The sequence below is a fragment of the Bos javanicus genome, chromosome 5 (genome assembly GCF_032452875.1).
Source record: "Bos javanicus breed banteng chromosome 5, ARS-OSU_banteng_1.0, whole genome shotgun sequence".
NCBI lineage: Eukaryota > Metazoa > Chordata > Mammalia > Artiodactyla > Bovidae > Bos > Bos javanicus.
In genome coordinates, this window is record NC_083872.1 from 75183183 (window position 1) to 75196351 (window position 13169).

General features: G+C 48.1%; 1 protein-coding gene across 4 annotated transcripts in view; it reads left to right on the forward strand.

The window, feature by feature from the left end:
• The window catches only part of LOC133247904 (apolipoprotein L3-like), a 28766-nt gene that overhangs the window by 3046 nt on the left and 12551 nt on the right, over positions 1–13169 (forward strand). Inside the window, exons 2-9 of one of the 4 annotated variants that reach the window (XM_061417346.1) lie at positions 146–341; positions 1735–2291; positions 4126–4278; positions 4477–4600; positions 5269–5382; positions 6382–6490; positions 7836–7962; positions 10463–11412. In XM_061417346.1, coding sequence (XP_061273330.1) covers positions 6460–6490; positions 7836–7962; positions 10463–10982 — 678 coding nt within the window. In that variant the 5' untranslated portion in view covers positions 146–341; positions 1735–2291; positions 4126–4278; ... (1 more) ...; positions 5269–5382; positions 6382–6459 and the 3' untranslated portion in view covers positions 10983–11412. The other 3 variants (XM_061417342.1, XM_061417341.1, XM_061417344.1) reach the window with 3 other exon arrangements.

Sequence of the window (13169 nt, forward strand, 5' to 3'; positions counted from 1 at the left end):
TAAGTCTGAATTTTCTTCCTTTTAAAATAATTTTTTAAAAAAGAACTTTCTTCCTTTTTTGAGTAGTAGTCTGTGGTATGTATAGACAGAATTTTCTTATATTATTTTCCTTTCTTCCACACTGTGGCTATTGTGACGAGAGCAGCCTGCAGAGAGTGGCCGAGACCAGTTCCGCTGAGGTCACCTGTGCTGTCAGCCTGGAGGGGATCCCCTGTGCTCTGCCCCGTGGTGTCCACATCCATCAGCAACTCTGATGACTCTAAAGCCCTCGGGTCACATGCTCAGTCTGAAGCTCCCTACTCACTCCCACTGATCCTATACAAAGGGATGAGGACAGGCAGGTGGGTCACTGTAGCCATCCTGGGGTACTTCTCTTGTGATGTTGGGGTCAAGTGGAGCCCAATTTTATTGTCACTGAATCTTTAGGATCTCCAAATGGGATGGTCTCAGCTCATGTCCCTGGATTTAAGTCTTGCTGAATCCTCATCTTGATTTGAGTCTGAAGCTCCCCTGCTTGCTCTCCCATGAGCTTTTGTTATTGAGTCCATGATGGTCTGGCATCTATTAGGCATTCTCAGCAGAGGACCTTCATGATAACTGGACACAGTTCCTCTGGAGTAGCTGAGTTCTGCATCTCAGGGTGGTTTTGCTTAACTTCCAGATAAACTCATGCTAGTGGAAGAGAGAAGAATCAGTAGGAGGGAGTTTACTGGGAAAAAAATCATTTAAAGGGGAAAAAAAGGAACTTTAAACAAGGAGTGGGGTTTACAATAGGCAGTGACAAACTTGGTTTGAATCTTGGTTCCTCCCCTGAGTTGCTGGAAGAAAGCCCCCTCCTCGCCCCTGCCATTAGCTACCTTACTGCAAAAATCAGGTCAGATTCCTGATCTGCATTCCAGGGTAATTGTCAGACCAAACTGTAGAGAGTGGTCCTCATGGAGTAACACCCATCACTCCTCTGTCCCTCCCTCTGGAAGGGGAAGGTGACCATGATGATCAGGGCCATTTTCTGGGATGAAGCAGCCCTAACGGAAGGGCAGGTGGGCCTCCATGGGGGGTCCAGCCCCACTGCTGCCCCTTGTGGTGGGGGCAAAAAAGAAAAGTCCACCAGGACTCTCAGGCTGTAGGACCTTTTCTTCTGTTTCTTTATCTGAAAAATGGAGTCGACACTTCCTAGAGCTGATGTGAGAGTACAACAGGAAAGATATGGACAGAGCCTGCACAGAGAGTGGCTAATGCTCAGCCCTCCATACACTGTGGCTCTTTGCTCAGGAACCAAACAGAAAAGAAGACTGGTTTTCTGTTGTTGACTTTTGAGTTGCCAGATCACCAGCCTTCCTGTAAAGGTCCTCCATTTTGACAAAAGAAACTGTGCAACTAGAAATAATCCAGGATAGAAAATAGCAGCAGGCTCTCAGCCCTTCCCACAGACTTGGCATTCATCCAAATGACCTTGACCACCAAGGCTGGGCCTCCTCAGGCGAGTTGCTAGGACCTGAAGGCACTAGTTCTGTGCCTGTCAGCAGGGCCGAGTCTAGAAGGACTTGATCAAAAGAAGTTGGATGTGGTGTGGACAGAGAGGCTGAGGGGTGGCCTTAGCCCCTCTCCCAGGTACCAAGGGAGCAGAGCAGGGACAGGGGACTCTGCAGGGGAGGTCCTGGAGGGCTTCTCAGAGGAGGTGATGCCAGACTTTGGCTTTACAGGGTGAGTATGATTTCTCCGGGTTCGATGCAGCAGGTGTCCCTGGCAGAAGGACCTGCATGAACAAACCCTAGAAGCCACGTGGATGTGACCCTCAGCAGCAGCAATATGACCAGTATGCGGTGAGGAGCTGGTGTGTTCTGGATCATGCCACGTGCTGATGGCATGAGGGTGAATAAAGCAGGCAGGCTTGTGAGTGGGTGGATGGAGAGGGTTGAGGGGGTGGAACGACAGCCAAGGGGTGGAGGAGTGGTTGGCCAAGGGGCTCAGGGTGTGTTGGTGGCAGGTCTCCTTCAAGGAGCCAAGGCAGGGTGGGCTGTGTCAGAAGGACGTTAGATGTCAGGGCTGGGGTTGTTTCTCTAAGGGGACAGCAGGAGGGTGAAATAGGTCTAGGTGGGGCCCGGTGGGCAGGATGTTGGTAACTTGAGGCACTCAGAAGTGAGGGTTTCACTTTCCCTTTTAGTTCTCCGAATATATCTGGGACCAGAAGGTGTGCGTGGTTTATTGCAGAGACACACAGAAGGTGGCTGTATCTACAGAGCCGAGAACAGCTGGATCTTGTCCACACTCAGCCAGAGGAAGACTCCTGGGTAAGCAGGGTGGGTAGGACCCCCGCCCATCTCCCCATCCTCAGGAGGACTGTCTGAGAAAACCTTGATTGTCACTAGTTGACAAAAGAAGGGAAATGGAAGCTCAGAGACATGACACCATGGCCGAAGGACAGAGCCTGAATGTGGAAGCAGGTGTTTCTGACGGCTTCCTCCCACGCCCAGGACCCCTAAACAGTGCAGAGGGAGGTAGACGCCTGCTCAGGTGGTCTCAGCTTGGGATGTGGACCCCTGAGACATGAGCAGCGACCCCAGAAGGAAGGTGTATGTTGTGGGTGCTCAGTCCTTTGGGAAATTTCAAGAAAGCTGAGAGGATGGAGGAGGGCAGGGGGGCTAGAGTCCTTCCTCCTTGTGGCCTGGCCGCCTTGAGTCTGCCCCTGGGTGCTGTGCGGGGGCTGATGAGGTAAACGGTTTCTTTTGTGATACAAGGAATCAGGTTTCATCACCCACACTGCCCTGAGTGTTGCTCAGTGCCAGGTCCTGGGGAAAAATGAAGGCCTGAGAGAGGAAGGACAGGAGACCAATTGGGGAGACGCAGGCCCTGCTGTGCAACGCCCACATGATGATACAGGGTTTATGATCTTAAGACAAGAAGCCAAACTGTTGCAGGAAGGAGGACCCCTTCCAGGACCCAAAACTGGGCTCTTGTCTAACACTCGGAAATGAATTCTCCGAGCAGACACATGTGCTGCCAAAGCAAGAGATTTTATTGGGAAAAGGCACCCGGGTGGGGAGCAGTAGGGTAAGGGAACCCAGGAGAACTGCTCTGCCACGTGGCTCACAGTCTTGGGTTTTATGGTGATGGGATTAGTTTCTGGGTGGTCTTTGGCCAATCATTCTAATTCAGAGTCTTTCCTGGTGGTGCACGCATCGCTCAGCCAAGATGGATGCTAGCGAGAGGGATTCTGGGAAGTGGACGGACACGCGGTGTCTGCTTTAGAGCGTTCTGGAGCTCTTCCGGTTGGTGGTGGCTTATTAGTTCCCTATTCCTTATAAGGATCTCCTGTCATAAAACAACTCATGCAAATGGTTACTATGGTGCCTGGCCAGGGTGGGCGGTTTCAATCAGTGTGCTTCCCCTAACAAAACTGTAGATACATCAGTATAACAAGAGGGGCATGAGATTAGATCTATGTGTTTATAAAGGTGGAGGCATCCTAGAAATTTCTGGGTTATTAAAATCACATTTCACTCCCCTCCCTTACATACGCATGTCAGAAGGTCTGGACTTGCTCCCACTCTGTCCACGGAGGGCTGTGTGACCCTGGGCAAGTTGCCTCCCCGGGATTTGTTCGTTCACATCTCTTACCCATTTGTGAAAAACGGCATTCAGTCTTTTCATGTGGATTTTAGGCTCTCTCTGTGTTGGGAATGTTCATCTTTGTCTACTATAAATATTGCAAACAGTGTCTTCCAGTCTCTCATTGTTTTCTGACTTGGTTTGTGGCATCCTTTTGAAATATTTAGTTTTCAAGAGGTCAAATAAATCAGACCTTCCTTACGGCTCCAGCAATTGATGAGAATGGTTTCCGCAACCCAAAATTATTTTTAACATTTTTTATAATATGTTTCTAGTTCTTTTTCTTCTCCATTTTCATTTAGATCCTTTGGAATTGATTGATTGATTGATTAGAATCTTTTTGTTTCTTTCTCTTTCTCTTCATCCCCCCTTCCTTTTTTTCCTTCTCCTTCTCCTGATTCAAGCAGGACATGTTTAAATGGTACTTTTCTCAGTCAAAGAGTAGCACACCCATTTCTCTGCTTTCAAAAGTGCCTCCATTGCTCAGGAAATGACTCCACGCTTTTCCCCTCAAAGTCCCAGGCAGCAGTTTGGGAGCAGAGAGCAAGAGGCTGGAGGAAGCTGGGCCCCACACCCAGATCAGACCTGGACTGGACATCCTGTGGGAGGGGAGGTTTAGGAATATCCTGCTCAAGTCTTCAAGTCTCAGGATAGTATATCCGATTTCAGGTAAGCCTCATGTTTTCCCACAGTTCTCTCTTCCTCTTTCTCCTCTTATAAAAATATCATGGCTGGAGTAAGGAGACTTGAAAAAAAAAGCAGGTGTTTTCTGCTACCTGAGAGTACAATGTTCATACAAAAGCTTTCTTAAACCAAGATGGTGGAGAGCATAGACCATGTAGGTCTCACATCTTCTCTTACTGGCAGAGGATGATCTTCTGGAAAAGCATGGGATGCCCATAAATGGAAACGCTCAGAAGTCTGATGGCAGTCTCTACCAGAAAGAGCTTTTATGAAGACAGACAAGGAAAACAAAGGGAATTACTCAACTGTAGGTAAAAGAGGTGTAATGTTATGTCTTTGAGAATCTTGTTGATTCATGCCCCAGTAACAAGTCCCACACCTAGACTGAGTGCTGCAGAGAATGGCAGGGGCAGTTTTACCAGAGATTGTCTCAGTAACTCTATCTACTGAGAGGGGTGACCAGAGCAAGGATAAAGGTGCAATTGGTAAATAAAAAGCAGTCATAATTTTCAGCCAAGGGATGGAGTGTGAACACTCTGGGTTCCTGTCACCACCATCCCTGCTTTTTATTTATTATTATTGTTAGCAGCAAAATGAAAAGAAGCTGGGTATGGGATCTTGAACCCAGAGAGTGGGGTGGGATCCAGTTCTCCATGAAGAAGATTTCTGACTTTGGGCAAATCACAGAACATCTATGCTTCAGCTTCCTTAGCTGTAAACGGGGATACAGCGGTACACATCTCCTGGTTATCAGAACAATATGGATTATAATTTATAAAGTCTTAGAGTAACTACCAGTGCAGAGCAAAATCAGAAATACAAGCCACTCTCATGAGTAGCTGCTACTATAACCATAAGGACCTTACTATCATTTCAGTCAGGTCTCAGCAAGAATACTTAAATAAGTACTCTTTTGCCTTCTTAAAATACTGCCTAAGTGTAATTGACATGCTTTCTTTTCTCATCTCCCAACAGAAGATAGTCACAACCGGAACCAAAAGAAGTGCTCTCTATATGAAGATCTGCTATTTAAAAAAATAATGGAGATAAGACAAAGGATGGACACCATCGCATATGAGATGTGTGAATGTAAATTTGTACAGTTTCTTTGCATAACAAAGTAGCTTAAGTGTGAAAAAATGTTAGATGTTGATACCCTTGGATCCAGTCATTCTACTTCTAGAAATAGCTTAATGAAAGAATCTTAAAAGGAGGCAAAGTTTTATGCAAGAAGAGTGTTCTTTGCACTATTACTTACATAAAGAATTTAAAACAGCCTGAAGTCCAACAGTCAGGAGTGGACAGCAAAGATGACACCATTCGGGTCCTCAGCTGACCAGGGCAGGGCTGCAGGAATTGGAGTGGGGCTGGTGGGACGCCAGAAAAAAGGTTTGTGGGATAAAGGCTATTGCAGAAGTGAGGAAGATGTGGGCCATGGGAGCTACAGCACCAGGAATGTTATCAAGGCAGAGACTCGAGCACAGGGTGCATGACATCATTTTGCAATAAAAAGAGTCATTTTCCGACTAACATACATCCACAAATTGACATTTTTTGTACATTAAAGCAAGTAGAGCATAGTCATCACAAACCTGGAATTTGGATCAGAAAGACTTGGGTTCAAGGCCGGGCTCCAGCAGAAATGTGAAAACTTGGACTGACCTAAGTTTACGTGAGTTTCAGAGGCCTGCACGTCATAGACAGTGGATCAATATCACCTATAATCAATTAGTAACACAAGCATTCCCAACCTCATGTAATTTCCAGGGGATTGCCTTCCTACCTGATCTTCTGTGTCTGGTTTTATTGCTCCTATAACTTCGCAGATGGCTCTCTCCTGTCTGATTATCCTCTCCTTGTACCCCAACAGGAGAGCAAAACTCTGACTGGGGAGGACAGCGGTAGGATGAGTAACTTTCTTTAACAAGTGATCTGCAGAGCTTAGGGGACAGAGAACCACGCTAGGTTAAATCCATGGTGGCACTGGTGGCTCTCCCAGGTGAAACCACCCAGGACCTCACCCCTTGTTGCTCCCTCAGCCACTGCTCACGTGCAATCAAGCCCACAATCTGTTTTCTCTTCCCCAAGGGTGAAAGGACACCTCCTTCCAGCCTGACACAGATGGGTGAGCTGAAGGGAGATCTCTGAGACCCTGCTGCTGCCACCATGAGCTCAGAAGTTCCCAAGGACCACTCAGGTAGTCAGCCACCACCTCTCTGGCAGGTTCCTACTTGTGACCCAGAATTGAGGGTGGTGGCTCCAGGCCAAATTAACCTGCCCAGTAATCAAGAACCAAGACAGGTGTGGATAAGCATCCCCCAGAAAGGCAATGGGGAGTCCCCTGACACTTCGTGGTCTGTCCCCACAGCCTCTTTCCTGGTCCTTTCCTCAGGGAGCCACGGACAAGATGCTAACTTCCTCCCCCTGCCTCCTGACCCCCAGCTAATGACTCAGAAGTGAGGCCAGGACAGCCCATGGATGGGGCGGGCACAGCAGAGCAAGTCCCCAAGGCCAGGTGGGACAGAGAGAGGAGGTCCCCTGGAGCCTCTCCTGCCCTCTCCCTTGGTCCAAGCCTCCTTCTGCTCCCAGACCCTGGGGTGTCAACACAGAGGCTGTTTCCTCCACCTCTCGCCCTGCTGCCCACCCAGCTGCTCTGTGAGGGTCAGCGGACTCTAAACTGAACCCCAATCTGGACTTTGCTTCTTCCCACACCTGTGTGACCTGGAGCACCTTACCTGTCCTAGCTGTAAAATGAGAAGAATATTTCCCTATGTTGTGATGAGGATCAAATATAATGTGTGTCGGTGGCCTGGGCTAGGGCCTGCCGCATAGTAGGGCCTGCCGCATAGTAGGTCCTGCCTAGTGCCGTGCTGTCCCCTCTACCTGGAATGTGTTAGTTCCAGGTAGAACCTCTCCCCTTCTCTAGAATCCCCTCTCTCCTGTGCTGTGCTAGGGCACCTGCCCAGTGCTCCCATATATAAACACCTGATTACCAGGTGACTGCCTCAGGCCGGTACTAGTTCTATTGTTCTCAAATGCCCATGCAGACACCCAGGTGCTCAGTTGTTTCCTCCACCCACACCACCCCAGTCAGTCAACACACAGATCTAGTGCTGTGGGTTCCCTCCATGTGAGCCCTGAGTGATGCTCACATTTCTCCCTTAGTGATCCATGAGAAAAAGAAAACCTAAGGACACTTAATACTTCAGGGAAGAGAGAGAAAGAAACAGAGCTGACGTCTCTTCATTTAATAAGGACACTGATATTACTGAATTAAGGCCCCACACTTAAGGCCTCATTTCACCTAATTACTGCCTAAAGCTCCCTATCTTCTAATACAGTCATTGCAGAGTGGGCGGATCTGGGCGTTAACTTATGAATTGGGGCTGGTGCATACAGTCCACCTGAGACCCCAGATAAATCCATCAACAGCATGCCAGATGAATGCTGCTCTGAAAGGTGAACTTTAACCACTTATACTCGATACTGTTTACATCACACCATAGTTTACTCGAAACTTCAATTTTTATTTTCCTGTCTAGAGAGCCAAAGCTTTTATAAGGATGTCTTTGAGTATGTCCAGAAGAGTGTGAGTTTGGAAGAACTGCAATTCCTGCTCACTGAAGACAAACCCTGGGAGAATTTTGTGACCGAGGCTGATTTGTCCAGGTAACCATGCAGGTACACCAGGAATGTCACCAACATGCCCCCAGGAAGATTTTCCCAGGCTAGTTTCCTCCAGGCAGGATCCAAAGATGTTCCTCCTCAAGATCCTATGTGGAATGTTTCCTCTGTGTTATTTGTTGGCATTGAATGATGGTGGGTTGAGAAGAGAGGAAACCTGCAAGGAAGGGCAGGTTATATGACCTTGGATGAGTTATTGAACTACTCTCTGCTTCATCATCTGTTCAGTTTTACTGTGAGTATTCTGAAATCATGCATGCAAGTGCTTTTCATGATTGCTGACACAGAGTAGGTGCTCAATCAATCTTAATTTTAAAATAAGTTTGTTGGGAAGAATCAGAGACCTTCTTCCTAGAGACGAGAACCAAGAGGACTTCCTTTGGGTCAAGTCAGAAAATCCTGACCCAAACATCATTTTGTGTTTCTGGGGATTCCGACTAGAATTCTTTCATTCTCTGTCTTAGGAATTATCCAACACTGCAGGGTCCTGCTGCCCAATAAGGCAGAAAGGCCAGAGGGGAACTGATTGGACCTGGTGGGATCCTGGATCTAGCCCTATCTAACTCGGGGCCTGTGGGTTTAAGACTCTGAGTCTCTCAGATTTGTTATGTGTTAAGTGTCCAATGGGAATAGCAAATCAATCTGATGGATTATAGTGATGGCCTCAGAGTGAACTGCAGAGTCAGTGGTGGGGAAACAAGTGTAGTCATCTTGTCCAAAGAACCAAGGAGGCCTAGACCAGGGTCAGACCTAGGGGTCAGGGTGGAACAGACGGTCCAGGTTGGAGGACTAGTAGGCAGGCTTGGGCAGCAGGGCCAGGACTAGAGTGAGGAGAGTAGGCCCAAAGGACACAGAACTGAAGGGGCTGTGACCCGAGCAGAGGTCCTGGGAGTGGGAGAGGGAACATTTCTTCCCTTCCTGACCGGATCCCCTCAAGCTGGGCTAGAGGGCCCTGCAGACTGTGTCCTCCATAACCTGCCTGGGACCTGGAATCTCCCTCCATCTGGGACCCTCTTCTAGTCTACGTGGAGCCACCCTGACAGTGGGAAGGCCGTGTGGCTCAGGGAGCCCTCCAGGGTCATAGTAAGTGGCTGCGATTGTGTGTCATTTGAGGGATTCTGAGGAGCCTCATGCATCCCCACCAAAGAGGAAAACACTTCCTCCACCAGCTGTGCAAGTGCCAGTCTCTTCAGTCTCAGCCCTTCAGATGGGTGTTTCCTCAAGTCTCTTGAATCTTTAGACGTTCCATAAAGTTCCACACAGCCTTGGGGTGGACACTCATGAAGCTGTCACAAACTAACATGTAACCCCTGACTGTTCAGGGGCCCTGGGTGCCGGGTCAGGAGTCAGTGAGGTGGGCTGGAGGGCCCACAAGGAACAGGGCTCACAGCACATCTCCTGCTTCCCAGTCAATATGGGCAGTGGACAGACCCAGTGTCCTTCTGCTGAGAAGGCCAAGGGTATCAGGCTTGGGTGAGAGCAGATGCCAGCAAAATGATCGTTAAGGGTCCTTCTAGCTGAGTTTTGATTTAAAAAAATAAAATTCTAGGCTCACAGTTAGCCAGTCTGAAAAGTGTGAGGGCACAGTCCCAGGACTGTCCTTACATTTCCCATCAAGGGCAAATTTGGGGGATCCCACAACCACCCTCAGGTTCTAGAACTCCATAGAAGGATGCACAGACTCACTTAAAGCTTCAGGATCTCAGTTATGATTTATTACAGGGAAGGGGGCAGTTTCCCATCAGCCACAGGGCAGATCTGGGCAGGTTTCACGCTCGAAGCTTCCATTGTCCCCAGGATGCATTACTGTCCTAGGTCCAGTGTGGCAGGACACATGGAGCACTGCCCACCAGGGTGCTCACCCTATTTAACAACAAATTACCCTGATCTGTCATCTCCAGCCCCTCCCAGAGCTCAGACTAATGCCCTAGCACCCAGCTCCTCCAGAGGTCAGAACTGATACCACGTGACCCAGAGGCCCATCACATGTCAACTCATCAGACTGTCCAGTGGCCAAAGCCCCAGGCAGACGAGGACATTCTTATCAGCCAGAATATTCTTGGTGCCTAGTGACCACATCCTAGCAGCCAAGAGCAAAGAAAAAGAGGACTCCTCACTATACACTAAGGTCCTTGAATGAAGGGTTTTCTGCTCTAATCCCAATTCTCTTTGTTTATTTGTGAAGTTCCCATTTTACACACAGTCTGCAAGTGATTGTATTGGTCTGCCTTAAGAGAGATATCAAATATCTCTCTTAAGTTAAAGGTCTCCTAAGATGACCTTTGCTTATTTATTCCATGACTGAATAAGTACATGGAGCACTAGCAATATCCAAATGAGGGTTTAAGCTTGGAAACTTTTTTACATTAGTATAATTCTTGTGATTTACAATAAATCTCTGTGGTTTATGCAGGATAGAGCTTGTTGAGCCTGTTTCATAGACAAGCAAAGTGTCTTTCTAAGGCTTTAATGTTCATTGTTACAGGGAAGAGGTAGATGTACTCTGTGAATATCTGATCAAGCTGCAAACAGACTTGTCCAGGGAGGACCAAGACAGGGTCCAAAAATACCAGCAGGAAAAGGAGAGGTTTTTGAAGGAGTTTCCTCAGGTAAAACAGGAGCTGAAAGAGAACATAAAAAAGCTCCGTGAGCTCGCAGACAATGTTGACAAGGTGCACAGGGACTGCACCATCTCCCATGTGGTACCCTCCTCCACCAGCATTGTGTCTGGTGCCCTGAGCATCCTTGGCGTGGTTCTGGCACGCTTTACAGCAGGCCTCAGTCTGGGACTCTCAGCCAGTGGAATAGGGCTGGGAGCAGCAGCTGCTGTAACAGGTAATTCCACCATGGTGGTGGAAAATGTAAACCTGTACTCCCTGGTGAAGGACGCACAGGACGTGCAGGAGGGGGCAAAGACAGCATCGGCTGAGAACATGAGGCAGAAAGCCCAGGAGCTGGAGAAGAACTTGGAGAAGCTCACCTGGATCTATGAGAGTCTGCAATAGGGCCAACTGGGCCACCCCTAGAGCAATGCAGGGACCAGGGACGCGTGCAGGGTCAAGGGGAGAAAGCACTTACTGTGGACTGAAGAAGACACTGAGGGCAGAATAAGGGAGAGACAGGGAGACTAGCAATGAGAGGCCAGGAATAGGGGAGCTTTGAAAATGGGAGAAAGCCAAAGAGTTAGGATTGTAGAGATCCAGCACAAGTAGCAGGGGCTCCTCTATCACCCTCCCCAGGGTCTGATATTCCAGTAAGAAGGGTTTCCCCTGGTGATAGTCTCTAGCCCTACTTCTCCAGCATCAACTCACCTTTGAACTCAGTAGGGAATGACTTGTTTGTTTCCATGTTTTATTAAAGTATAGTTGATTTACAATATTGTATTAGCTTCAGGTGTATAGCAAAGTGATTCCATTAAACATGTATCTATGTACATATTTATCCTTTTGAAATTTTTTATAAGTTCTTCAGTGCAGTTCAGTTAATCGTTCAGTCATGTCCGAATCTTTGTGACCCCATGAACTGCAGCACGCCAGGCCTCCCTGTCCATCCGCAATTCCTGGAGTTTACCCAAACTCATGTCCATTGAGCCAGTGATGCCATCCAACCAGTTCATCCTCTGTCGTCCCCTTCTCCTTCCATCTTCAATTTTTCCCAGCATCAGGGTCTTTGCAAATGAGTCAGCTCTTCACATCAGGTGGCCAAAATATTGGAGTTTCAGCTTCAGCATCAGTCCTTCCAATGAATATTCAGGACTGATTTCCTTTAGGATGGACTGGTTGGATCTCCTTGCTGTCCAAGGGACTCTCAAGAGTCTTCTCAAATACCACAGTTCAAAAGCATCAATTCTTCGGTGCTCAGCTTTCTTCACAGTCCAACTCTCACATCTATACATGACTACTGGAAAAACCATAGCCTTAACTAGATGGATCTTTGTTGGCAAAGTAATATCTCTGCTTTTGAATATGATATCTAGGTTGGCGAATCTTTAGGATCTCCAAATGGGGTGGTCTCAGCTCACGTCCCTGGATTTAAGTCTTGCTGAATCCTCACCTTGATTTGAGTCTGCAGTTCCCATGGTGGCTCTCTCATGAGCTTGTGTTTATTGAGTCCATGATGGTCTGGCGTCAATTAGGCATTCTCAGCAGAGGACCTTCATGACAACTGGACATAGTTCCTCTGGATTAGCTGAGTTCTGTATCTCACCGTGGTTTTGCTTTATGTCCAGATAAACTCATGCTAGTGGAAGAGAGAAGAATCAGTAGGAGGCAGTTTACTGAGGAAAAAATGATTTAAAGAAAAAAAAAAAAAAGGAACTTTAAACAAGGAGTGGCGTTTACAATAGGCAGTGACAAACTTGGTTTGAATCTTGGTTCCTCCCCTGAGTTGCTGGAAGAAAGCCCCCTCCTCGCCCCTGCCAGCAGCTACCTTACTGCAAAAATCAGGTCAGATTCCTGGTCTGCATTCCAGGGTAATTGTCAGACCAAACTGTAGGGTGTGGTCCTCATGGAGTAACACCCATCACTCCTCTGTCCCTCCCTCTGGAAGGGGAAGATGACCATGATGACCAGGGCCATTTTCTGGGATGAAACAGCCCTGACGGAAGGGCAGGTGGGCCTCCATGGGGGGTCCAGCCCCACTGCTGCCCCTTGTGGTGGGGGCAAAAAAGAGAAGTCCACCAGGACTCTCAGGCCTAGGACCTTTTCTTCTGTTTCTTTATCTGAAAAATGGAGTCGACACTTCCTAGAGCTGATGTGAGAGAACAACAGGAAAGGTATGGACAGAGCCTGCACAGAGGGTAGCTAATGCTCAGCCCTCCATACACTGTGGCTCTTTGCTCAGAAACCAAACAGAAAAGAAGACTGGTTTTCTGTTGTTGACTTTTGAGTCGCCAGATCACCAGCCTTCCTGTAAAGGTCCTCCATTTCGACAAAAGAAACTGTGCAACTAGAAATAATCCAGAGTAGAAAATAGCAGCATGCTCTCAGCCCTTCCCACAGACTTGGCCTCCATCCAAATGACCTTGACCACCAAGGCTGGGCCTCCTCAGGCGAGTTGCTAGGACCTGAAAGCGCTAGTTCTGTGCCTGTCAGCAGGGCCAAGTCCAGAAGGACTTGATCAAAAGGAGTTCGGTGGGGCATGGACAGAGAGGCTGAGGGGTGGCCTTAGGCCCCTCTCCCAGGTGCCAAGGG